Source organism: Loxodonta africana, chromosome 22 (assembly GCF_030014295.1).
Source record: "Loxodonta africana isolate mLoxAfr1 chromosome 22, mLoxAfr1.hap2, whole genome shotgun sequence".
NCBI classification, from domain to species: Eukaryota; Metazoa; Chordata; class Mammalia; order Proboscidea; family Elephantidae; genus Loxodonta; species Loxodonta africana.
Genome location: NC_087363.1, coordinates 48,630,898 through 48,655,163, shown reverse-complemented (window position 1 = coordinate 48,655,163; position 24,266 = coordinate 48,630,898). Strand labels below are relative to the sequence as shown.

Genomic DNA, 24,266 nt, shown 5'->3' with positions numbered 1-24,266 from the left:
TCTCCAACTTTATTCAAAATTTACAACTCTACTAAGTAGATAATTTTATTTTATAAATAAGGAAACTAGGGTACCACTCTTTGCCTGTTTCTTCATCTATAAAGGGTGCTAATAGTACTGAGGCTAAAGAATTAATAAAATCTTAATTTCACCTTCATTTAATGGTATAGTTGTGTTCCCCTAGCTATCTGATGCTTATGGTAAAAATGACCCTGAATTGGTAAACTGCATTTGGACTGTTGTCGTTAGATGCCAGAGAGCTGGTTCCAATTCATAACAACCCTATGTATAACAGAACGAGACACTGCCCGGTCCTGTGCCATCCTCATTATCATTGCTACGTTTGGGCCCACTGTTGCAGCCACTGTGTCAATCCATCTTGTTGAGGGTCCTCCTCTTTTCTCCTGAACCTCTACTTCACCAAGCATGGTTATCTTTCTCCAGGGACTGGTCCTTCCAAATAACATGTCCAAAGTATGTGAGATAAAGTCTCACCATCCTTGCTCCTAAGGAGTATTCTAGGTGTACTTTTTCCAGGACAAGCTTGTTCGTTCTTCCGGCAGTCCATGGTATATGCATGGTATACCAACACCATATCTCAAAGGCATCAATTCTTCTTCAGTCTTCCTTATTCACTGTCCAGCTTTCACATGCATATAAGGCAACTGAAAACACCATGGCTTGGGTCCAAAACCAAAACCAAACCCAATGCCATCGAGTCGATTCTGACTCATAGCAACCCTATAGGACAGAGTAGAACTGCCCCACAGAGTTTCCAAGGAGCGCCTGGTGGATTCAAACTGCTGACCTCTTGGTTAGCAGCCATAGCACTTAACCACTATGCCACCAGGGTCAGGCGCACCTTAGTCCTCAAAGTGACATTTTGCTTTTAAATACTTTAAAGAGGTCTTTTGCAGAAAATTTGTTTGATGCAATACATCATTTGATTTCTTGACTGTTGCTTCTATGGGCATTGATTGTGGATCTAAATAAAATGAAATTCCCGACAGCTTCAATTTTTTCTCTATTTATCATGATGTTGCTTATTGGTCCAGTTGTGAGGATTTTTGTTTTCTTTATATTGAAGACAAATCTTCACTCAAGGCTGTAGTCTTTGATCTTCATCATTAAGTGCTTCAGGTCTTTTTCGCTTTCTGTAAGCAAGGTTCAGAACTGTAAATATGGGCACTATAGATCTGGGTTTCCCTAAGTATAATTTATAACTGGGAATATCCTTTTAGGGGAAACACAGCCTTGCCTATGGCTCCTATGGAGGCATAAGAATTCCAATTCAGGATGCTCCCACACCATACCGATGAGACTCTTTCTCCTTGCATTTGAGCCATAATCTGGGGGGACAAAAGGAAAGCTCCCAGGCAGCCCTGTGACCTGCTGTGTAAACAGCTACACTCACTATTCCCACAGAAAAGGAAAATCTGAAGCCCTCCCGCTGGCAGAGTGAGTTCTGTCCTATACCTTGGTGAACCTAACACCACGTGTGGTCTATAATAGCTCTGGGAGCCAGAATGCTTAGCTGAATCTCAAACAACCCCCTGATGGGTATTTCAAGCACCTTATTCCAGGAATTAAATGAATTAATAGATTCAAAGTGCTTAAAAAGTGGATGGCAGAGAATAGCTCGATAAATATTAGCTACAGGAACCCCTGAGTGGTGCAAACAGTTAATCCACTCAGTTGCTAACTTAAAAGTTAGAGTTGGAGTCCACCCAAAGGTACCTACCTCGGGAGATAGGCCTAGTAATCTACTTCTGAAAAATCAGCCATTGAAAACCCTGTGGAGTACAGTTCTGCTCTGACACACATGGGGTTGCCCTGAGTCGGTATCGGCTGGATAGTAAGTGATTTTTATTGTTGCCTGGGGTCTGATTCCAGATCCTGTATCCCTAGTCATTACCCTGTGGTACTTTTCTACGTAGAATCAACTTATCTTCCCCACTACACCTGCTCTCCAAAAAGAATTTTTATAACAAACAGGTGCAGTCACTGTAAAATTAAGTGACTTATTACTTGTTCATGGATAACCATATTCATTTAAGGCTGATCTGAGTGTTGCTTCCTGTTATGGATTGAATTGTGACCCCCAAAAATACGTATCAACTTGGCTAGGCCATGATTCCCCGTATTGTGTGACTGTCCACCATTTTGTGATCTGATGTGATTATCCTATCTGTTGTAGATCCTACCTCTATGACGTTAATGAGGCAGGATTAGAGGCAGTTATCTGATTGAGGCAAGACTCAATCTATAAGATTAGGTTGTGAATTAGAGAACAGAAAAACAATTGAAAGAATTAACAAAGCCAAAAGCTGGTTCTTTGAAAAAAATAACAAAATTGATAAACCATTGGCCAGACTGACTAAAAAAATACAGGAAAGGAAACCAATAACCCGAATAAGAAACGAGATGGGCCACATCACAACACACCCAACTGAAATTAAAAGAATCATATCAGATTATTACGAAAAACTGTACTCTAACAAATTTGCAAACCTAGAAGAAATGGATGAATTCCTGGAAAAACACTACCTACCTAAACTAACACAATCAGAAGTACAACAACTAAATAGACCCATAACAAAAAAAGAGATTGAAACGGTAATCAAAAAACTCCCAACCAAAAAAAGCCCTGGCCCGGATGGCTTTACTGCAGAGTTCTACCAAACTTTCAGAGAAGAGTTAACACCACTACTACTAAAGGTATTTCAAAGCATAGAAAATGACAGAATACTGCCTCATTCTATGAAGCCACCATATCCCTGATACCAAAACCAGGTAAAAACATCACAAAAAAAGAAAATTACAGACCTATAACCCTCATGAACGTAGATGCAAAAATCCTCAACAAAATTCTAGCCAACAGAATTCAACAACATATCAAAAAAATAATCCACCACGACCAAGTGGGATTTATACCAGGTATGCAAGGCTGGTTTAATATTAGAAAAACCATTAATGCAATCCACCATATAAATAAAACAAAAGACAAAAACCACATGATCTTATCAATTGATGCAGAAAAGGCATTTGACAAAGTCCAACTCCCATTTATGATAAAAACTCTCACCAAAATAGGAATTGAAGGATAATTCCTCAACATAATAAAGGGCATAAAAAAAATACAAAGCCAACAGCCAACATCACTCTAAATGGAGAGAGCCTGAAAGCATTTCCCTTGAGAACGGGAACCAGACAAGGATGCCCTTTATCACCACTCTTATTCAACATTCTGCTAGAGGTCCTAGCCAGAGCAGTTAGGCTAGACAAAGAAATAAAGGACATCCGGATTGGCAAGGAGGAAGTAAAATTATCACTATTTGCAGATGTCATGATCTTATACACAGAAAACCCTAAGGAATCCTCCAGAAAACTACTGAAACTAATAGAAGAGTTTGGCAGAGTCTCAGGATATAAGATAAACATACAAAAATCAGTTGGATTCCTCTACATCAACAAAAAGAGCATCGAAGAGGAAATAACCAAATCAATACCATTCACAGTAGCCCCCAAGAAGATAAAATACTTAGGAATAAATCTTACCAAAGATGTAAAAGACCTATATAAAGAAAACTACAAAGTACTACTACAAGAAACTAAAAAGGACCTACTTAAGTGGAAAAACACACCTTGCTCATGGATAGGAAGACTTAACATAGTAAAAATGTCTATTCTACCAAAAGCCATCTATACATACAATGCACTTCTGATCCAAATTCCAATGACATTTTTTAATGTGATGGAGAAACAAATCACCAACTTCATATGGAAGGGAAAGAAGCCTCAGATAAATAAAGCATTACTGAAAAAGAAGAAGAAAGTGGAAGGCCTCACCCTACCTGATTTTAGAACATATTATAGAGCCACAGTAGTCAAAACAGCCTGGTACTGGTACAACAACAGGCACATAGACCAGTGGAACAGAATTGAGAACCCAGATATAAATCCATCCACATATGAGCAGCTGATATTTGACAAAGGCCCAGTGTCAGTTAATTGGGGAAAAGATAGTCTTTTTAACAAATGGTGCTGGCATAACTGGATATCCATTTGCAAAAAAATGAAACAGGACCCATACCTCACACCATGCACAAAAACTAACTCCAAGTGGATCAAAGACCTAAACATAAAGACTAAAACGATAAAGATCATGGAAGAAAAAACAGGGACAACGTTAGGAGCCCTAATACGAGGCATAAACAGAATACAAAACATTACCAAAAATGACGAAGAGAAACCAGATAACTGGGAGCTCCTAAAAATCAAACACCTATGCTCATCTAAAGACTTGACCAAAAGAGTAAAAAGACCACCTACAGATTGGGAAAGAATTTTCAGCTATGACATCTCCGACCAGCGCCTGATCTCTAAAATCTATAGGATTTTGTTAAAACTCAACCACAAAAAGACAAACAACCCAATCAAGAAGTGGGCAAAGGATATGAACACGCACTTCACTAAAGAAGATATTCAGGCAGCTAACAGATACATGAGAAAATGCTCTCGATCATTAGCTATTAGAGAAATGCAGATTAAAACTACGATGAGATGCAATCTCACGCCAACAAGGCTGGCATTAATCCAAAAAACACAAAATAATAAATGTTGGAGAGGCTGCGGAGAGACTGGAACTCATACACTGCTGGTGGGAATGTAAAATGGTACAATCACTTTGGAAATCTATCTGGCGTTATCTTAAACAGTTAGAAATAGAACTACCATACAACCCAGAAATCCCACTCCTCGGAATATACCCTAGAGAAAGAAGAGGCTTCACATGAACAGATATATGCACACCCATGTTTATTGCAGCTCTGTTTACAATAGCAAAAAGCTGGAAGCAACCAAGGTGTCCATCAACGGATGAATGGGTAAAGAAATTGTGGTATATTCACACAATGGAATACTACGCATCGATAAAGAACAGTGACGAACCAGTGAAACATTTCATGACATGGAGGAACCTGGAAGGCATTATGCTGAGCAAAATTAGTCAGAGGCAAAAGGACAAATATTGTATAAGACCACTATTGTAAGATCTTGAGAAATAGTATAAACTGAGAAGAACACATACTTTTGTGGTTACGAGGGGGGGAGGGAGGGAGAGTGGGAGAGGGTTATTTACTGATTAGTTAGTAGATAAGAACTACTTTAGGTGAAGGGAAAGACAATACTCAATATACGGAAGGTCAGCTCAACTAGACTGGACCAAAAGCAAAGAAGTTTCCGCGATAAACTGAATGCTTCAAAGGTCAGCAGAGCAAGGGCGGGGGTTTGGGGACTATGGCTTAAGGGGACTTCTAAGTCAATTGGCAAAATAATTCTATTATGAAAACATTCTGCATCCCACTTTGAAATGTGGCATCTGGGGTCCTAAATGCTAACAAGCGGCCATCTAAGATGCATCAATTGGTCTCAACCCAGCTGGAGCAAAGGAGAATGATGAACACCAAGGTCACATGATAACTATGAGCCCAACAGACAGAAAGGGCCACATGAACCAGAGACTTACATCATCCTGAGACCAGAAGAACTAGATGGTGCCCGGCCACAGCTGATGACTGCCCTGACAGGGAGCACAACAGAGAACCCCTGAGGTAGCAGGAGATCAGTGGGATGCAGACCCCAAATTCTCATAAAAAGACCAGACTTAATGGTCTGACTGAGACTAGAGGAATCCCGGCGGTTATGGTCCCCAAACCTTCTGTTGGCCCAGGACAAGAACCATTCCCGAAGACAACTCATCAGACATGGAAGGGACTGGACAATGGGTAGGAGAGAGATGATGATGAAGAGTGAGCTACTTGTATCAGGTGGACACTTGAGACTGTGTTGGCATCTCCTGTCTGGAGGGCGGATGGGAGGGTAGAGAGGGTTAGAAACAGGCAAAATTGTCACGAAAGGAGAGACTGGAAGGGCTGACTCATTAGGGGGAGAGTAAGTGGGAGTAAGGAGTAAGGTGTATATAAGCTTATATGCGACAGACTGACTTGATTTGTAAATGTTCACTTAAAGCTCAATAAAAATTATTATAAAAAAAAAGATTAGGTTGTATCTTCAGTCAAAAGAGAGAAGGGAACAGAGAGACAGAGGGATCTCCTACCACCAAGAAAGCCCAGCTGAGAGTGGAGCATGTCCTTTGGACCCGAGACCCCTGCACTGAGACGCTCCTAGACCGGGGGAGATTGATGACAAGGACCTTGCCCCAGAGCTGACAGAGAAAGCCTTCCCCTGAAGCTGGTGCCCTGAATTTGGACGTCTAGCCTCTCAACTGTGAGACAATAAATTTATCTTTGCTAAAGCCATCCACTTGTGGTATTTCTGTTATAGGAGCACTAGGTAACAAAGACAGTTCCCAAACCTATTAATTTTAGGTATAACTGTTATAATCTGAGTCAATGATGATGAACTGTGAATGCAAAAAGAGTTTCTCCCCTCTAGGAAAACTAAGTGGAACATTCTAGAAAGATGGGGGGGGTTTCTAAAAGATTTTATACATTTTAAGTGTGTGTGAGTGAGAAAATTATAAAAGACTAGGGGGAAAATAGAAAACTTGGTGGCATAGTGGTAAAGAGCTACGGCTGCTAACTAAAAGGTTGGCAGGTTGAATTCACCAGGTGCTCCTTGGGAACTGTATGGGACAGTTCTACTCTGTCCTATAGGGTCACAATGAGTCGGAATCAACTCGATAGCAAAAGGTTTTGGTTTTGGGGGAAGACAGAACATGAACTCAGGTTGCTTCACTATCTTTTTGTTCTTGCTCCACTTTAAAGACCCCAAACTAGAACTCAAGGTAAGCATAACATGGAACTCTAATCAGTAGACACATACTAAAAATGACCTTGGCCCTGTATCAAAAGACTGGAAAATGAATGTATAAAAATTACATGTTTTAAGTTAAAACAAAATGTTTACATATGTCTATATCACTTTAATGATGGAGACAGGGCTCTGCCTGTGAGTACACTAAAGAGTTACAGGGACTATGAGAAATAACTCATAACATGGAAGTACAAGGAAGAGTAACCAGTTTTATACGAGATAAGGTCAGAAGATATAGAGATGGGGACATGTGAATTGAGTGGAAAAGTATGGGGCAAAGGCATTCAAGACATAAAATAATATGAAGAAAGGCATAGAAGCTCAAGTCACATGGCTTGTTGAGAAAATGTAATAGAACAATGGGTTCAAAACAGGGAACAATAGCAACAGAGGTCAAAGAATTAGGCAGCGTGAGCACCTTCAAGGTTTTATAAGCCAGACTATAGGTGGACCCTTAGAGAAAACATGGAGCAAACACAGGACTTTAAGCAGTGAAATATAACTGGATGTGCATCTTCAAAAGATTACTGCCGGAGCAGCAGTGAGAGTGATTTGAAGATATGGAGAACAAACAGATATGAAATAAGTTACTGCACTGATCCAAGCAAGAAATGAGAGCCTGAGATCGAGTCCAAACCCCAAAACCCACTGCCGTTGAGTCGAATCTGATTCACAGCGACCCCATACAGTTTCTAAGGGTGTTAATCTCTATGGAGGCTGACTGCCACATCTTTCTCCTGCACAGCCGCTGGTGGTTTCAAACCACCAACCTTTCGGTCAGCAGTCGACTGCTTTAACCACTGCGCCACAGCAGGGCTCCCTTGAGATTTAGTAGAAAGGAATAAAAATGAAAACTATTATAAAGGTAAAAACAACAGGACTTGGCCACAAAGTCCTTAGCTATCAGAATCTAAGGAGACGAAAAATACAGGGTAACTCTTTGGTTTGTAGCTTTGGGAGCTATGTGTAACCTGTACTATTCTCCCACTTATTTTAAAGGAGGAAAAGCAAGAATTGCAGAAGCAAAATGAATTGATTTCGGTCGTTTTGAGCTTAAGGTGGAAACCCTGGTGGCGTAGTGGTTAAAAGCTTTGGCTGCTAACCAAAAGGTCGGCAGTTTGAATCTAACAGGTGCCTCTTGGAAACCCTATGGAGCAGTTCTACTCTGTCCTATAGGGTCACTTTGAGTTGGAATTGACTAGAGGGCAATGGGTTTTGTTTTGTTTTGGAGCTTACGGTAACTATAAACAGAAAGTAGAAATGCCCAATGATTAGGTGGCTATCCATAACTGGAGTTGAGGAGAGATGGACTGGAGAGACTGAACTACTACACTACCACTATTTAAAAAAAAAAAAAATTGCCATGGCGTTGATTCCGACTCACAGCGACCCTATAGGGCAGAGTACAACTGCTCCATACAGTTTACCGGGAAGCACCTGGTGGATTAGAACTGCCCACCTCTTGGTTAGCCGCCATAGCTCTCAACCACTATGCCACCAGGGACTCCACTACTACTATAAAAAAACCTACTAAACTACTACTTTACAGTTACATTTGAAGACGTGGGAGAGGATGCTACTACTCAGGAAGCACAGATAACAGGTGAAGGGCAGAGACCTGAGTGACACCAACATTTCCGGTAGTCAGGCAGAACCACAAAAGGAGACCAAGAAGAAAAAATCTGCAAGATTGAAACATGTCCAGGACAGTGACGCCACTGAACCCAGGAGGGGAAGAGGGCTTTAGGTAGAAGCAACAAGACAATCAGATCAGAGAGCTTTGGTAAGGCTGAAAATATTCCACCAAAATAAACAAACCAAACCTATTTCTGTGTCAATTCCAACTCATGGTAACCCTGTCAGTTACAGTAGAATTGCTCCATAAGGTATTCTTGGCTGTGATTTTTACGAAGCAGATCGCCAGGCCTTTCTTCATGGTGCCTCTGGGTGGGTTCAAAATACCAACCTTTAAGTTAGTAGTCCACAGTTTTGGCCACCCAGGGACCTCTAAAAATACTCCACAGGGTTCAGCAATTTCAAAGTTATCAAAATCCTTGTTCAGGGTAGCTTTTTTTTTGGGTGGGGTGTGTGTGGGTGAGAGAGAGAGAGAGAGGAAGCAGATAGGGAATAGATCTTGCACTCGCACAGTTGGCGGGTACACAAATCAAATTCCTGGGGTGCGCAATAAGGCCGCCGCGTCTCAAATCCCATCATATGCCATTCAATTTCCATGAAAGCTTCAGATCTTTAGGAACCCTGGTGTGCACTCCCTCCCTCCCCAGCTTAAAACACGTCCCTCTTTCTCCACTGCAGCAAACTTCAAAGCACTCAAGAACTTGAACTAATGACATCACCTCTAAAGCCCTCCACGATGCCCACAGAAAAATTCCAACACTTTGTTTTGTGTTCCCAAAGCTTTGTCCGTACCTTATATGGTTTTGTAATTATCTGTGTTGCATCTGGCTCAAAACAAAGAGTGAGTCAGACGAAAACGTCTGGAAACCTAAAGGACTAGGCACTCTGACACGCAGCTTGAGCGGAAGGCAAAAAACTACAACTCCCATGAGGCTGTGTGGCGGCGGGACCCACAACTCCCAGCATTCTCTGCGAGTCTCAAAGGTGTACAGGGTGACAAGCGCAGCGTTAGGGTGCGAAATGCTCGCGGAGGGTGGGGAGAAGATGCCGCGGTTAGGAATGGCAGCCTCTGAGGAGGAACCCGAGGCCCCGACTGAGCAGCAGGATATCACGCGTGGCCTGGAGAACTTGCCCGTGAGCTGGTGGCCCCCTGAGGTGGAGCCGGCGCCTTTCCAGGTAAGGCGGGGCTAGGCCTCCACGAGAGCTGCGCACGCGGCTCTTGGGGGCGGTGTCGGCGCTCTTCCAAGTGGAGGCGGGACTCTGCGGCCCCTCCACGTGGTCGTTTACCTGTGGGAGACTCTTTCGTAGTGCAAGGGATTGCAAGCTGTTTGGTTTACTTACTCCAGTGCGTGGCCTTTTGTTCGCGGGAATCGCTCTTCGATGCACAGGCTTCACTCTTTTCCTAATGATCTGCCGTATAGTCTTAACAGGGACGTTTTCTACCCGTGGAAACCCTGGTGGCGTAGTAGTGAAGTGCCGTAGCTGCTAACCAAAGGATCGGCAGTTCGAATCCACCAGGCGCTCCTTGGAAACTCTATGGGGCAGTTCTGCTGTGTTCCTGTAGGTCGCTCTGAATCGGAATCGGCTCTACGGCAACGAGTTTGGTTTTTGGTTTTCTTCTAGCCGTAGACGGGTAGTTCCCTGAAGGGCAACACCAGAGGCTTCGTGAGATCCCTTGGAAAGAGCCCTGGAAGCCTGGCTTCTTGTACTGGTTCTGTCCCCAGAGCGCGTTGGAGCCTTTTAACGGATCTCAGCCTAGTGTCATGGTTAAGGATTTAGCCATTACAGTCAGATTTAGCTGAAGTCTGCCTCATGCTGTGAGCTCTTGGGTAAATGGCTTCGTGAGCCTGGATTCCTGCTGTGTTGTTGTTAGGTGCCATCGAGTGGGCTCTGACTCATAGCGACCCTGTGCACAACAGAACGAAACACTGCCCAATCCTGAGCCATCCTGACAACTGTTGTTATGCTTGAGCTCATTGTTGCAGCCACTGTGTCAATACACCTCGTTGAGGGTCTTCCTCTTTTCTGCTGACCCTGTACTCTGCCAAGCATGATGTCCTTCTCCAGGAACTGATCTCCCCTGACAACATGTCCAAAGTATGTAAGACACAGTCTCGCCATCCTTGCCTCTAAGGAGCATTCTGGCCACAATTCTTCCAAGACAGATTTGTTCGTTCTTTTGGCAGTCCATGGTATATTCAATATTCTTCGCCAGCACCACAATTCAAAGGTGTCAACTCTTCTTCGGTCTTCCTTATTCATTGTCCAGCTTTCACATGCATATGATGTGATTGAAAATACCAAGGCTTGGGTCAGGCGCACCTTAGTCTTCAGGGTGACATCTTTGCTCTTCAACACTTTGAAGAGGTCCTGTGCAGCACTGATTTGCCCAATGCGATGCATCTTTTGATTTCTTGACTGATGCTTCCATGGCTGTTAATTGTGGATCCAAGTAAAATGAATTGCTTGACAACTTCAGTCTTTTCTCTGTTTATCATGATGTTGCTCATTGGTCCAGTTGTGAGGATTTTTGTTTTCTTTATGTTGAGGTGTAATCCATCCTGAAGGCTATGGTCTTTGATCTTCATTAGCAAGTGCTTCAAGTCCTCTTCACTTTCAGCAAGCAAGGTTGTGTTTTGAGAATTAAAATACAAGTAAAGCAGAGTGTCTGCTTCACTGTAAGAGCTCAATAAGTCTTCACTACAATTATTATCTCAAAGCTCCTTGAGCTCTCTTTCACCCCTCTCTCCTTGGCCTGAAAGTTGCCTAAGGAATGACCAAAAAAAAAAAAAGTTCATTGAAGTGGAAAGAGCACTGAACTTGAAGGCTGGAGATTTATGTTCAAATCTTAGCCATCTCAGCTACTTTACAGAGCCTTAGTTTCTTGAGCTGCAAGATTGAAATAATAATTTAAAACTTTATAACCCTATAGCCATAATCAATATTCAAGATAATCTGCCCTTCCTTCTTCCTAGAGTTATTGTGAGGATCAAATAATAGATTCAGTAGCAGTTTTCAAAGAGTAGAATAGGATATTAATGTCAGAAATTATAGAGTTGGCTGGTACCATATTAAACACCTATCCGTGAAAGCTTATATAAGACCAAATTTTGCTGGCTGCCTGATCAAAATCAGTAATATGTCTTTACTTTTTACATGAATATTTAAGTGCCTATCATGTGCCAGGCATTGTATTAGGCCAGGCCCAGAAGATAAAACACACAATCCCTGTGTTTGTGATTACCCCCCATTGCCATCAAGTCCATTGGGACTCATAGCAATCCTACAGGATAGGGTAGAACTGCCCCCTAGGGTTTCTAAGGCTTTAAACCTTTAAGGAAGCAGACTGCTACATATTCCTCCACAGAGCAGGCTGGTGGGTTGAAACCCCTGACCTTTCATTTACCAGCGGAGCGCACTTAACCACTGCGCCAATAGGGTTCCTACGGTTGAGATTACTGGAAGGAATAGAAGGGATTTGATTGCTGTAAAGGGAGTAAAAAACCAAACTGGTTGCCATCGCATGGATTCCCATTCATAGTGATCCTTTGGGATGGAGTAGAACTCCCCATAGTGTTTCCAAGGAGTGGCTGGTGGATTCGAACGGCCAGCCTTTTTGTTAGCAGCCATAGCTCTTAACATTATGCCACGAGCACTTCAAAAAATGGAGAAGAAGATGCTTTGTGATGGACCCTTGTGTCTTGTGGATATAAATGAAAATCAAAAGACTAAGACTCAGTCCTGCAGTTATCTAGCTACCATCTATATGCACAACTCTGGGTAGGGTTAGAGTTACATAAAGAACAAAGGATCCCTTCCTCAAGGAGCTTATAGTCTTATCAAGAAGATAAAATATTCTTGAAACATTTAAATGACAAGCCTAAAAAGGTCTTCAATTTATATGCTCCCATATATTCGTGAAGCACAAAAACAGCCTTATAAGAAGTCAAAACAGCTTGCTTGCCTCAAACCCTGCCATCACATGCATATGCACACATAAGAATTAAAGCATGAAAGACTCAACGTAAAAATAACTGTCTAGTTTGCTTTTTTCAGTATGAGTTACACTTCAACATAAAACAAAAATCCACGCAACTGGACCAGTAAGCAACATCATGATAAAGAGAAAATACTGAAGTTGTCAAGAATTTCATTTTACTTGGATCCACAGTTAACCCCCATGGAAGCAGCAGTCAAGAAATCAAACGACATTGCATTGGGCAGATCTGCTGCAAAAGACCTCCTTAAAGTGTTAAAAAGAAAAGATGTCACTTTAAGGACTAAGGTGTGCCTGACCCAAGCCATGTATTTTCAGTTGCCTCATGTGCATGCAAAAACTGAGCAATGAATAAGGAAGACCAAAGAAGAATTGATGCCTTTAAATTATGGTATTGACAAAGAATATTGAATATACCATGGACTACCAGGAGAATAAACAAATTTGTCTTAGAAGAGGTACAGCCAGAATGTTCCTTAGAAGCAAGGGTGGGAGACTTTGTCTCATGTACTTTGGACATGTTATCAGGAGGGACCACCCCTGGAGAAGGACATCATGCTTGGTAGAAGGCCAGCAAAAAAGAAGACGACCGTCAGTGAGATGGATTGACACAGTGGCTGCAACAGCGGGCTCAAAGATAGCAACAGTTGTGAGAATGGCATGGGACCAGGCAGGGTTTCTGTTGTACATAGCGTGGGCTATGAGTTGGAACCGACTTGCCGGCACCTAACAACAATAGTTTGCATTTGGGTACTATGTGAAAACGCAAAAAGAATGTTAAAATGTTCAGTTGGAAACAAGTATATCATAATGTCATCAGTGTTGAAAGCCAAGTAGAAAATAAAATAATCTTCTTGAGCAAAGAATTGGATCTGGCTGTTTTTTCAGGTCTCTGAAACCAGCTTCAAACATCATTTTTAAGATTTCAACTGTGCCGTTAGGAGAATTATCTGGCTCACAGTCTCATAAGGGCTGCTTGGAGCAAAAACAAACTCATGGGGCTAGAGGCCAAGTACAAAGATTCTTGTAGCTAGTCTTTCAAAACAACCAAAAAAGGAATGAAGATTTTCACAGCACTTCCTTAAAATTCAGAATCCAGGCCCAGGTTTTAAGCCCAAGGTATCAAATACAGTGTTAGACTTCAGTTTCTGAGGCTTCCATACAAAATGTGGTTCAGAAAAGTCAAGCTTTCAGTCAAAGGTTACCAAGAGCTGCAATCAGGCAATCAATACTTCCTGCTCTGTGCCTGGGACAACCCCCAGGCCACATCCCAAACCACTGTAGTGTCAGGCTTTTGCTTGAGACTTACATATTTGTTAGAAAGTCTAGAGCATCACATTTAACACAACTAAGGATCCCTACATCTGTGTCATTTAGACCCCAAAGTTGCTGCTATTGACCATAAGTGCAGGTCTACTGCAGATACAGGAGAAATCACAGTGGATGAGAGTAGCTAAGGAAGTATATTTGCTTTCAACATGCTATCTCCTATTTCCACTTTGATTTTTTTGTAACCATGGTTTATTTCATAAAACACTTTGACTTAAATTTCCTGTCAAAAAACTTGAAATCTCCACCCATTGCTTCAAAGATCTGGTTTCTTGTGCATCATTTTGCACTAATGATTTTGCATTTATTCTCAGCTCTTGCGTAATTAGTTCTGTATTTTTATATGTATCAGGAAAAAAGTAAAATTTATGTTATGACAATTTAAAAAACAATAAAAATTCCTTTCTACATGTCCTAGTTGGCAGGTTATTTCTAAATCTAACAACTGCATGTAATAAAAAAAAATAATAAATGTAATAGTAACCAAAAATCAAACCCACTGCCATCAAGTCGATTCTGACTCATGGCAACCCTCCAGGACAGAATAGAACTGCCCCATAGGATTTCCAAGCCTGTAAATCTTTATGGAAGCAGATTGCCACATGTTTCTCCCCTGGAGCAGACAGTTGGGCTTAAGCCGCTGACCTTTCAGTTAGCAGCTGAACGCTTAACCACTGTGCCACCAGGACTCCTCTAGTAGTTAGTGAAGCAATAGTTTTTGATGAATGGAAGAAGTCCAGGCTAGGTCAGCTGTTTGCTTTTCACCCCTCAAGTTGGATTAATTACTGGAGAATAGCCATTGCTTTTTCAGACACAACTGTGGATTGAGTATATTTGAACCTGGGAAGTGTGTAACTCCAGATCTGTTTTTTCACCACCCTAGTACACTGTGAAATTTTTATTAAACATGTTTGTGCCAGTCACCCCCTGGTGGCATAGCAGTTAAGAGCTGCAGCTGCTAACCAAGAGGTTGGCAATTCGAATCCACCAGGTGCTCCTTGGAAACTCTATGAGAGCAGTTCTGCTCTGTCCTATAGGGTCGCTATAAGTTGGAATCAACTCGACGGCACTGGGTTTGGGGTTTTGGTTTTTATTTTTGGTATTACACTGCAAAATTTTTATCAATCATGTAGGTGCCAGTCACTGAAGTAAGGTTTTTACATGGATTCCCTCATTTTTTCCTTTACAGCAACCTCTGAGATAGATAAGGAAATGCTTAGAGAGATTAATTTGCCAGATAGGTATGATGTTTTACATATAACATCTAGCAATATTGTCTAGAAGAATCAACCAAACACCAAACCAAGCCCGTTGCTGTTGAGTCAATTCAGACTCATGGCAACCACACGTGTTGCATAGTAGAACTGTGCTCCATAGGATTTTCAATGGCTGTAATCCTACAAAGGACCCCTGGTGACCTTTTGGTTAGCTCGGCTGCTAACCAAAAGGTCAGCAATTCAAATCCACTAGCTGCTCCTTGGGAACTCTATGGGGCAGTTCTACTCTATCCTATAAGGTGGCTATGAGCTGGAACCAACTCTATGGCACCCAACGACAACAACAATGCTACGAAAGTGTAGATTGCCGGGCCTTTCTTCTGAGGCACCCTGCTGGGTGGATTTGAATAGCCAACCTTTCGGTTAATAGCGAAGTGCTATTATTAACCTTAGAAGAATTGAAGGAAGCTAATATTTTAAAAGTATAAAATGTCTGGCACTGAGTACTATATCATTTATGATAAACCCTGCAAATATGGGTATCATCCCTATTTTATAGTTGCCAAAGTTTGGAGTCCCTGGGTGGCACAACAGTTAATGCACTTGGCTGCAAACTAAAAGGTTGACAGTTCGAGTCCACCCAGAGGTGCCTCCAAAGAAAGGCCTGGCCATCTACTTATGAAAAAATCAGCCATTAAAAAGCCTATGGAGCACAGTTATGCTCTGACACACATTCAGTCACCATGAGTTGGAGTCAGCTCAAAGGCGGCTCGTTACTGGTTAACCCAAAGCTTAGCAAAGTCACTTGCCCAGAGACACAATGCAAATAAGACTCTGGCTCTGTATGTGCCTCCTTTTGAACATTCCATGTTCTGCATTAAGAAGCTCTCCCCTGCTTTCTAGTGTTTCAGGGCACAGTCATAGAGCTTTCCTCGCTGGCCTCCATAGTTTGCTCCAGGCTCACCTCCCAGCTGGAGACCTCATTGCTCATTGGTCATTTACATCTTTGGCTAAACTTGCTTGCCCTTCACTGGAGCCGTTCTTTCTTACCTTCTACCCTGGCTGTATCTGTCAGTGACTCGTTTGGTTGCAAGAACACAACACAAACTGTCCCAAGCAAAAAAGAGAAGGAATTGCCTCACATAACAGAAATGCCCAGGAATGGGAACTATAGGCATGTCTGGATCCAAGGATTCAAACAGTATCATCAGATACCAGTTACCTCCCCCTTAGCATCTCTACTCCCTTCTCCAGTGGTTGACTGCACACTCAGGAGGTCTTATCTGTGTAATAGCACTTGGAAGTGTTAGGTGTGTACTCTACTGGTTTAGCAGTCCCAGTGGGGAGAGGACACTTCTTCCCCAGTTGTTTCAGCATACTTCCCAGAATTGAATTTCATTGGTCTGGCTTAAGTCATGTGCCCATCCATGAACAAAACACTGGTAGTAGGGGCCTTTGATGTTCTAATTAGCTGGTCTAGGTCTCAGCCCAACCTGGACCCCCATCCAAACCAGTGAGAATGAGAACAGAGGGGATTCCCCTGGGAAGAACTAGGATGGTGTTATCAGAAGAAAGGAATAGATGCTATGTAGGTAAAAACGTATGTCCACCCTGGTCAGCATCCCCCCCAAGCTTTGATCTTTCCTTGGCTTAGAGTAGGCACGAACAACACTCAGAGTGACACCATTTTTGGATCAGCCTGGTCCTGTGCTTTGTACCAGGAAGTGGGGTGCAGACTATGAAAAGAGTGTTACAAATTGGGAGAATTTAAGCTCTGGTCAACTGACTCCCAATTTGTAACACACTTACCGTAATTTTTCAGATACTCAGAGTTTAACAGTTTGCTTGGCATATAAATATTTGAATAGAATGGCAGGTGAATAACATCAGATTGTTTCTGAAAAGGACAAATAATTTTTAAATATGTAGTTAGAAACCAGAAAAGATTAATAATTTCATAATCATGATAAATTAAAACAAGGGTTTCAAAAGATTACTCTTTACTGTAGTCATTTTTCTAAGTCAGGTAAACTATCTTTCTGGAATAGTATTTTACTGATGGAGGAGGAAATGGAGGCTCGTGTGGATAAAATGGTTTGCAATGATTGTTGGTCTCAGGGTCAGTGATTACATCTATCAAGGGAAAAAATATTCTCTTTAAACAAGAAAGTTATCCAGAAGTCTCTCTTATTCTTTGGAAGGTGTCTGCAGCTCATTTGGAATTAGCTACCATTTGTAGTCTAAATCCCTAAAGGATTTCAGGTTGGGCATAAAGTTTGGGTTACAGAGTTAAAAAATATTTCACTAGATTCCCCAAAATCTTAAAAATAACCAGATTTTTTAAAAAAGCAATTTTTCCATACCTGCACATATGCAAGTCAGATCAACGAGAACTAATAATGCTCTCCTGGTTAGACAACTGCAAGCAGTCAGACTTGATTTTAAAAGGAGTTATCTGTGTCAAAAAAGAAATCTCTTTAGAGTTTAGTGAGTTACATAGAGCTTTAAAAATACATGAGCCTTTAAAAGCAAATCAATTTAAAAATTCTTCATGAAAAGTTTAACAAAGAGTTAGTAAAATCCTTATTTTACAAGTACCTCTTAAAATGTCTCAGTGACTGTTCACAAGCCAAATTTGAATCATTTAAAGGCTGGAAGTAGACCAGATAGATATAAGACAGTCATTGAATTTGACTGATAGGGCATCTCTCTCTAAGCCATCCTTTATCTCTTTAGGACGTCTCTGCTAAGCTAAAGCTGTAAGAAAAGACACGTACAACGGAAGCTATTTCCACTCTCCACCCCCAAATAACTTTTAAGCAAAATGTTGGCCTTCCCCCACAGGTACGCCCACTCTAGCTCCTCATCTTTCACGAGAGGGTATCACTCCTCCCCTCCAGCTCAGTGTTTTTTAAACTATCAGGGTTTGCACTTAACTGCATAGCTCCACAGAGGCCTCCACAGGAAGTATAACCACATGCCACTCAATATCCTTCTTAAGCTCGGCTGGGAGAAATAATATTAACGGAGAATTGACTGAAAGATACGCTGTTCAGATATTCCTCTAGGTACTCTAAAATCTATCCCGGAAATAAAGGCCAAGCAACTGGTCCTTTGCAGAAAGGCACTTACCGAACTGTGCTGTGGAAGCATGCCAGCTGCCTTTATTGAGGGGTCAGAATAAAAAACAGCCCATGAAACTGCTTACTGGAAAAGAATGGTTTAGAAGGACACATTGGTGAAATTTCTGTCCAGTCTCAGTATTGGAAAGAGTCAGTTCTTCTTCTGAACAGTGAGACTGCTCCTCATGGACAGTGTGAATTATACATCTAATTCGATTTCCCCTTTGAAGTGGATGGCTGCCCTCAGCCTGAGCTAAACATCCACATGTTATAGGTCTGAGCTCACTGGACTGGTTTGCTCTTATTTTCCCTTCGCCTCATTTTTCTTACCTATTGTTCATTTATCTTACCTCTTTGTAAGCAGCTTTAAATCCTTTTTTGAACAAGGCAGGTATAAATAAATGATTTAAGTTCCACATAAGCAAGAATTCTTCTATACATAAAGAAATATTCTGGGCTCCTGAAGTACTTTAATCTTCAGAGTTTGAAAATAAGTTTTATAATGCCAATGAGGAGATAAACAGAGATTTGACTTCACATAGACAGTAACCATTTTCGAATGTCTTCTTTTTCCATAAATTGTATAAATGTTTTGTCTGAAAATGCAAGTACACTGAAAAGACTGGAAAATCTTTTTATATTATTCTTTTATCATTTAATAAGAACAGAATTTCTTTACATAAAAGGAAACACTAAATCTAAATATCTGTTAACAAATACCATTCTTAGAATTCTGTCTTCAATTTTTAGCCAAATGATTGCTTTTAATATCGTGAAGACTCACATGGAACTGTAAAGTAATAGTGTCTTTTTAAAACAGAGAAAGTTTAGGAATTTAGATAATCTCGAAACAAACAAAAAAAAAATCAATGGAAGACTCCTTCCCAAGAGCCCATCTTTCATGGATTTATTTAGCAGTCATGCCTTTCTTTATCCTCAAAAAGGAGCTGAGATAACTTACAATAAAAATACATATGTAGAAAGAAGTCATCTTGAGGACTAATGTGCACCTGACCCAAGCCATGGCATTTTCATTCACCTCATACGCATCCGAAAGGTGGATAATGAATAAGGAAGACCGAAGAAGAATTGATGCCTTTGAATTATGGTGTTGGCAAAAAGATATTGAATATACCATGGACTGGCAGAAGAATGAACCAATCTTCTTGGAAGGAGTACAGCCAGAATGTTCCTTAGAAGTGAGAATGGCAAGACTTCTTCTCAGGTACTTTGGACATGTTATCAGGAGGGACCAGTCCCTGGAGTAGGACATCATGCTTGGTAAAGTAGAGGGTCAGCAACAAAGAGGAAGACCCTCAATGAGGTGTATTGACACAATGGCTGCAACAATGGGCTCAAACACAGCAGTGATTACGAGAATGGCACAGGACCGAGCAGTGTTTTGTTCTGTTGTACTAGGGTTGATAAAAGTTGGAACCAACTCGATGACGCCTAACAACAACAACAGTATCAGATAAAGATAAAAGATTAAAAGCCGAAGATACCACACCTGATTGCAATCAAACATTAAATTCAGCCATGATTTTCCTGACAACCTAAGCTAAGAGGGAAATATAATGGGTTTAAATGCTTTCAATTTCTGATAAGAAAAAAAAATTTTTTTTCTATTGTTATCCCTACACCTAAAATAGGAACAGAAAATTTTTAATCTAAACAATCTTATTTTTTAAATTGGAGAGGTATCTTTTCAGACAATATCTTAAAAATACTGTGTTTTACAGAAAGAAGCAATTGTTGATGGTTATGAGGGAGGGGAGGGGAGGGATGGGAAACAAAAAACACTAACTAGACAATGGATAAGTGGTAATTTTGATGAAGGATAAGACAGTACACGGTACTGGGGAAGTCAGCACAGTGTGACCGAGGGAAAGTCATAGAAGCTTCATAGACACATCCAGACTCCCATAGGGATTGAGTTACTAGGCTGAGGGCTGGGGACCATGGTCTTGGGGGGGACATCTAGCTCAATTGGCATAACATAGTTTATAAAGAAAATGTTCTACTACTTTGGTGAGTAGTGTCTGGGGTCTTAAAAGCCTATAAGCGGCCATCTAAGAAACTCTACTGGTCCCACCCCGTCTGGAGCAAGGGAGAATGAAGAAAACCAAAGACACAGGGAAAGATTACTACAAAGGACTAATGGACCACAACTATCAGAGCCACTATCAGACTGAGTCCAGCACAGCTAGATGGTGCCCGGGTACTGCCACTGACTGCTCTGACAGGGATCACAATAGAGGGTCCTGGACAGAACTAGAGAAAACTACAGAACAGAATTCAAACTCACAAAAAAAGACCAGATTTACTGGTCTGACAGAGACTGGAGAAACCCCAAGAGTATGGCTCCTAGAACACCCTTTTAACTCAGTACTGAAGTCACTCTTGAGGTTCACCCTTCAGCCAAAGATGAGAGGCCCATAAAACAATAATACACGTAGTTCATCCGTATATACTAGACTAAACGGGCTCACCAGCCCAGGGGCAAGGACGAGAAGGCAGGAGGGGACAGGTAGAGCTGGACACATGGAAATGGGGAACCCAAAGTCAGGAAGGGGAGAGTGTTGACATGTCATGGGGTTGGCAACCAATGTCACAAAACAATATGTGTATTAATTGTTTAATGAGAAACTAATTTGCTCTGTAAACCTTCACCTAAAGCACAGTTTAAAAAAAAAATTGTATCAGTTTTGTTTTTATACATGTTGGAATTAGAAAGTGTCTCAGCTAAAAGCTGCTTGAAACATATTTATGAAATACATAACATGCCATGCTGACTTAAAGTATTTATATTTTTTGCAGTATACTCCTGATCACGTCACTGGACCTGGAGCAGACATTGATCCCACTGAAATAACCTTTCCCGGATGCATTTGTCTCAAAACTCCCTGCCGCCCTGATACTTGCTCCTGTCTCTGTCAGGAGAACTATGACGATAATTCATGCCTCAGAAATATAGGATCGGAAGGAAAGTATGCCCAGCCAGTTTTTGAATGCAATGCCATGTGCCAGTGCAGTGACCGCTGCAAAAACAGAGTGGTCCAGAGGGGTCTGCAGTTCCACCTCCAGGTGTTCAAGACAGATAAAAAAGGCTGGGGACTTCGGACCTTGGAATTTATACCAAGAGGAAGGTTTGTCTGTGAATATGCTGGTGAGGTTTTAGGGTTCCCTGAAGTGCAGAGAAGAATTCAGTTACAGACTGTACATGATTCAAATTATATTATAGCCATCAGGGAACATGTTTATAATGGACAGGTGATGGAAACATTTGTTGATCCTACCTATACAGGAAATATTGGAAGATACCTTAACCATTCTTGTGAACCAAACCTGTTGATGATTCCTGTCCGAATTGACTCCATGGTACCTAAGTTGGCTCTGTTTGCAGCCAAAGACATTTTGCCGGAAGAAGAACTCTCTTATGACTATTCAGGAAGATTTCTTAACCTGATGGACAGTGAAGATGGAGAGAAGCTAGATAAAGGAAAACCAAGAAAACCTTGTTACTGTGGTGCCAAATCGTGTACTGCTTCCCTGCCTTATGACAGTTCACTGTACTGCCCCTTATAAAAGCCAGTCATCAATTAGGAGGGAAAAGTATAGGAGACATACATCTGGTCTCCCTCAGTGGATGAGAATGAGAAGGAACCAAGTGCATATGGCTCAGCCCCTTCTGGCTTCCCCCTCTTGCAAGCAACTTATCCTTGAGGTAAGTTTCTGCTCTCTGGTAAGCAGCTTGCCTGTCCCTCTGGGGAGGCCAGTGGTTATCTAGCTGTGCCTCTGCCTGGCTGCATTAAGTTTAACTTGAGTACAGCAGAGCATGTAAGTTGTCCATCAATATTCTTTCTCCCCATTTATAATAGAATTCTCAGTTTTTAGCTGGGTATATGACTGCCCAAAATACTCACATAGATGTGGCTAAGTGAGTATGTTCTAGCTAATGGAGTGTAAGCAAAAATGGTGTGTCCTTATGTGAAGAGATCCTGCCTTTCTCCCTCTCCCTCTCTTTCTTCCTGTTGGCTGGAATGTATGCATGATTGCTGGAGCTGGAGCAGCCATCCTAGACCTCAAGATGACCCTGGGAAAGGAAGCCAAGTATAACAAATCACAGAAGTCTAGGTGCCTGGTACTGTGGGACAATCCTCCAGTCCTGAATTGCTTCCTCTGGACTTTTAAGTGATACTGCTAAGAAATAGACTCTCCCTTGTTTAAGCCGCTGTTATTTTGAGTTTTCTAGCACTCACATTGATCCTAATCATAATGAACCAAGGGAAACCCTAGTGGCTGCATGCCAAAGCCCTGCTTCTCAATCAGTTTCATCAGTAATAAAACTAATATTTTTATTTCTCTCTGACTCCTGTGTCTTATTTCTCATTTATTTCTAAATATTGAGCAAGGGAAAAGGACATGATTAATTACCACCCTCTCCAAAAAAAACCAAACCCAGTGCCATCGATTTGATTCCAACTCATAGGACAGAGTAGAACTGCCCCATAGAGTTTCCAAGGAGCACCAGCAGATTCGAACTGTCCGACCCTTTGGTTAGCAGCCATAGCACTTAACCACTACGCCACCAGGGTTTCCTGTCACCCTCTAGAACCCTAATAATTACCACCAATAGTGAAGAATATAGCCATGAGACTGACTATGTACATAATCAAATGTCATAAAAGGAAACACATTGTAAAATTTTCATTATATGCTTGGCTAGACTAGCATGTGAAGTTATGCTTCAAAACTTCAAACAACCTCATATCTTTATATATTAATAACATGAAAATAACCCTGTCAACACCACAGAAAGAGGCAGGAGTTTGATAGACCCCATTTCGACTTCTGGAGAGGCAAGCATCTCTAGCTTCCTTCCTCATAGCAAGGGGTGTTATAAAAACAAAGTTACTATGGAGGTTTAGTAGACATTTTGAAAGTTAAAATAACTATCAAAGCCTTTAATTATTGTTCAGAAGCCTGGGTGGCACAAGCAGTTTGCAGTTGGCTGCAAACCTAAAGGTTGGTGGTTCAAACTCACCCAGTGGTTCCGTGGAAGAAAGCCCTTGCAATCTGCTTTTATAAAGATTGCAGCCAGGAAAATGTTATGGAGCAGTTCTAGTCCGTAACACATGGGGTCTCCGTGAGTCGGAATTGACTCAGTGGCATCAGATAGTGTTTAATAAATTTCTAACACATTTAAACCCTACTACCAGAATTTGGCAGTGGGTATTTTTTTTTTAACCAGGATTTAGGAAACCCTGGTGGCATAGTGGTTAAGAATTTGTCTGCTAACCAAAAGGTCAGCAGTTTGAATCCACCAGGCGCTCCTTGGAAACCCTATAGAGCAGTTCTACTCTGACCTATAGGGTCAGTATGAGTCAGAAGTGGCTCGACGGCAACAGATTCGGTTTTTTTTTTTTTTTTGGACCAGGATCTAGATCCATATTTGTACCCATTCCAAAGAAAGATGATCCAGCAGAACGTGGAAATTGTCGAAAAATGTCACTAATGTCACAGACGAGTAACATTTTGCTGCAGGTCACTCAAAAGCAGTTGCAGCAATACAGCTACAGGGAACTGCCAGAAATTCAAGCTAGATTCAGAAGAGGACGTGGAACCAGGAATATCATTGCTAATATCAGATGGATTATGGCTGAAAGCAGAGAATACCAGAAAGATGTTTACCTGTGTTTTATTGACTATGCAAAGGCATTCTGCTGTATGGATCATGACAAATTATGGATAACATTGTCAAGAACGGGAATTCCAGAACACTTAATTGTGCTCATGAGGAACCTGTACTTATACCAAGAGGTAGTAGTTCGAACAGAACAAGGGAATACTGCATGGCTTAAAGTTAGGAAAGGTGTGTGTCAGGGTTGTGTCCTTTCACCATACCTATTCAGTCTGTATGCTGAGCAAATAATCTGAAAATCTGGATTATATGAAGAAGAATAGGGCATCAGGATTGAAGGAAGACTCATTAACAACCTGCAATATGAAGATGACACAGCCTTGCTTGCTGAAAGTGAAGAGGACTTGAAGCACTTACTGAAGAAGATCAAAGACCACAGCCTTCAGTATGGATTACATCTCAACATAAAGAAAACAGAAATCCTC

At 41.4% G+C, this 24,266-nt stretch overlaps 1 protein-coding gene across 1 annotated transcript; it reads left to right on the top strand.

Moving 5' to 3' along the window:
• The first annotated feature begins 9,380 nt into the window (after nt 1–9,380).
• On the top strand, nt 9,381–23,380 carry LOC100661536 (histone-lysine N-methyltransferase SETMAR). Its single transcript, XM_003409989.4, has 2 exons — nt 9,381–9,648; nt 20,958–23,380. The coding sequence occupies exons 1-2, from the start codon at nt 9,400–9,402 to the stop codon at nt 21,723–21,725; spliced, it is 1,017 nt and encodes a 338-aa protein (XP_003410037.3). The 5' UTR covers nt 9,381–9,399; the 3' UTR covers nt 21,726–23,380.
• Nucleotides 23,381–24,266: the final 886 nt, after the last annotated feature.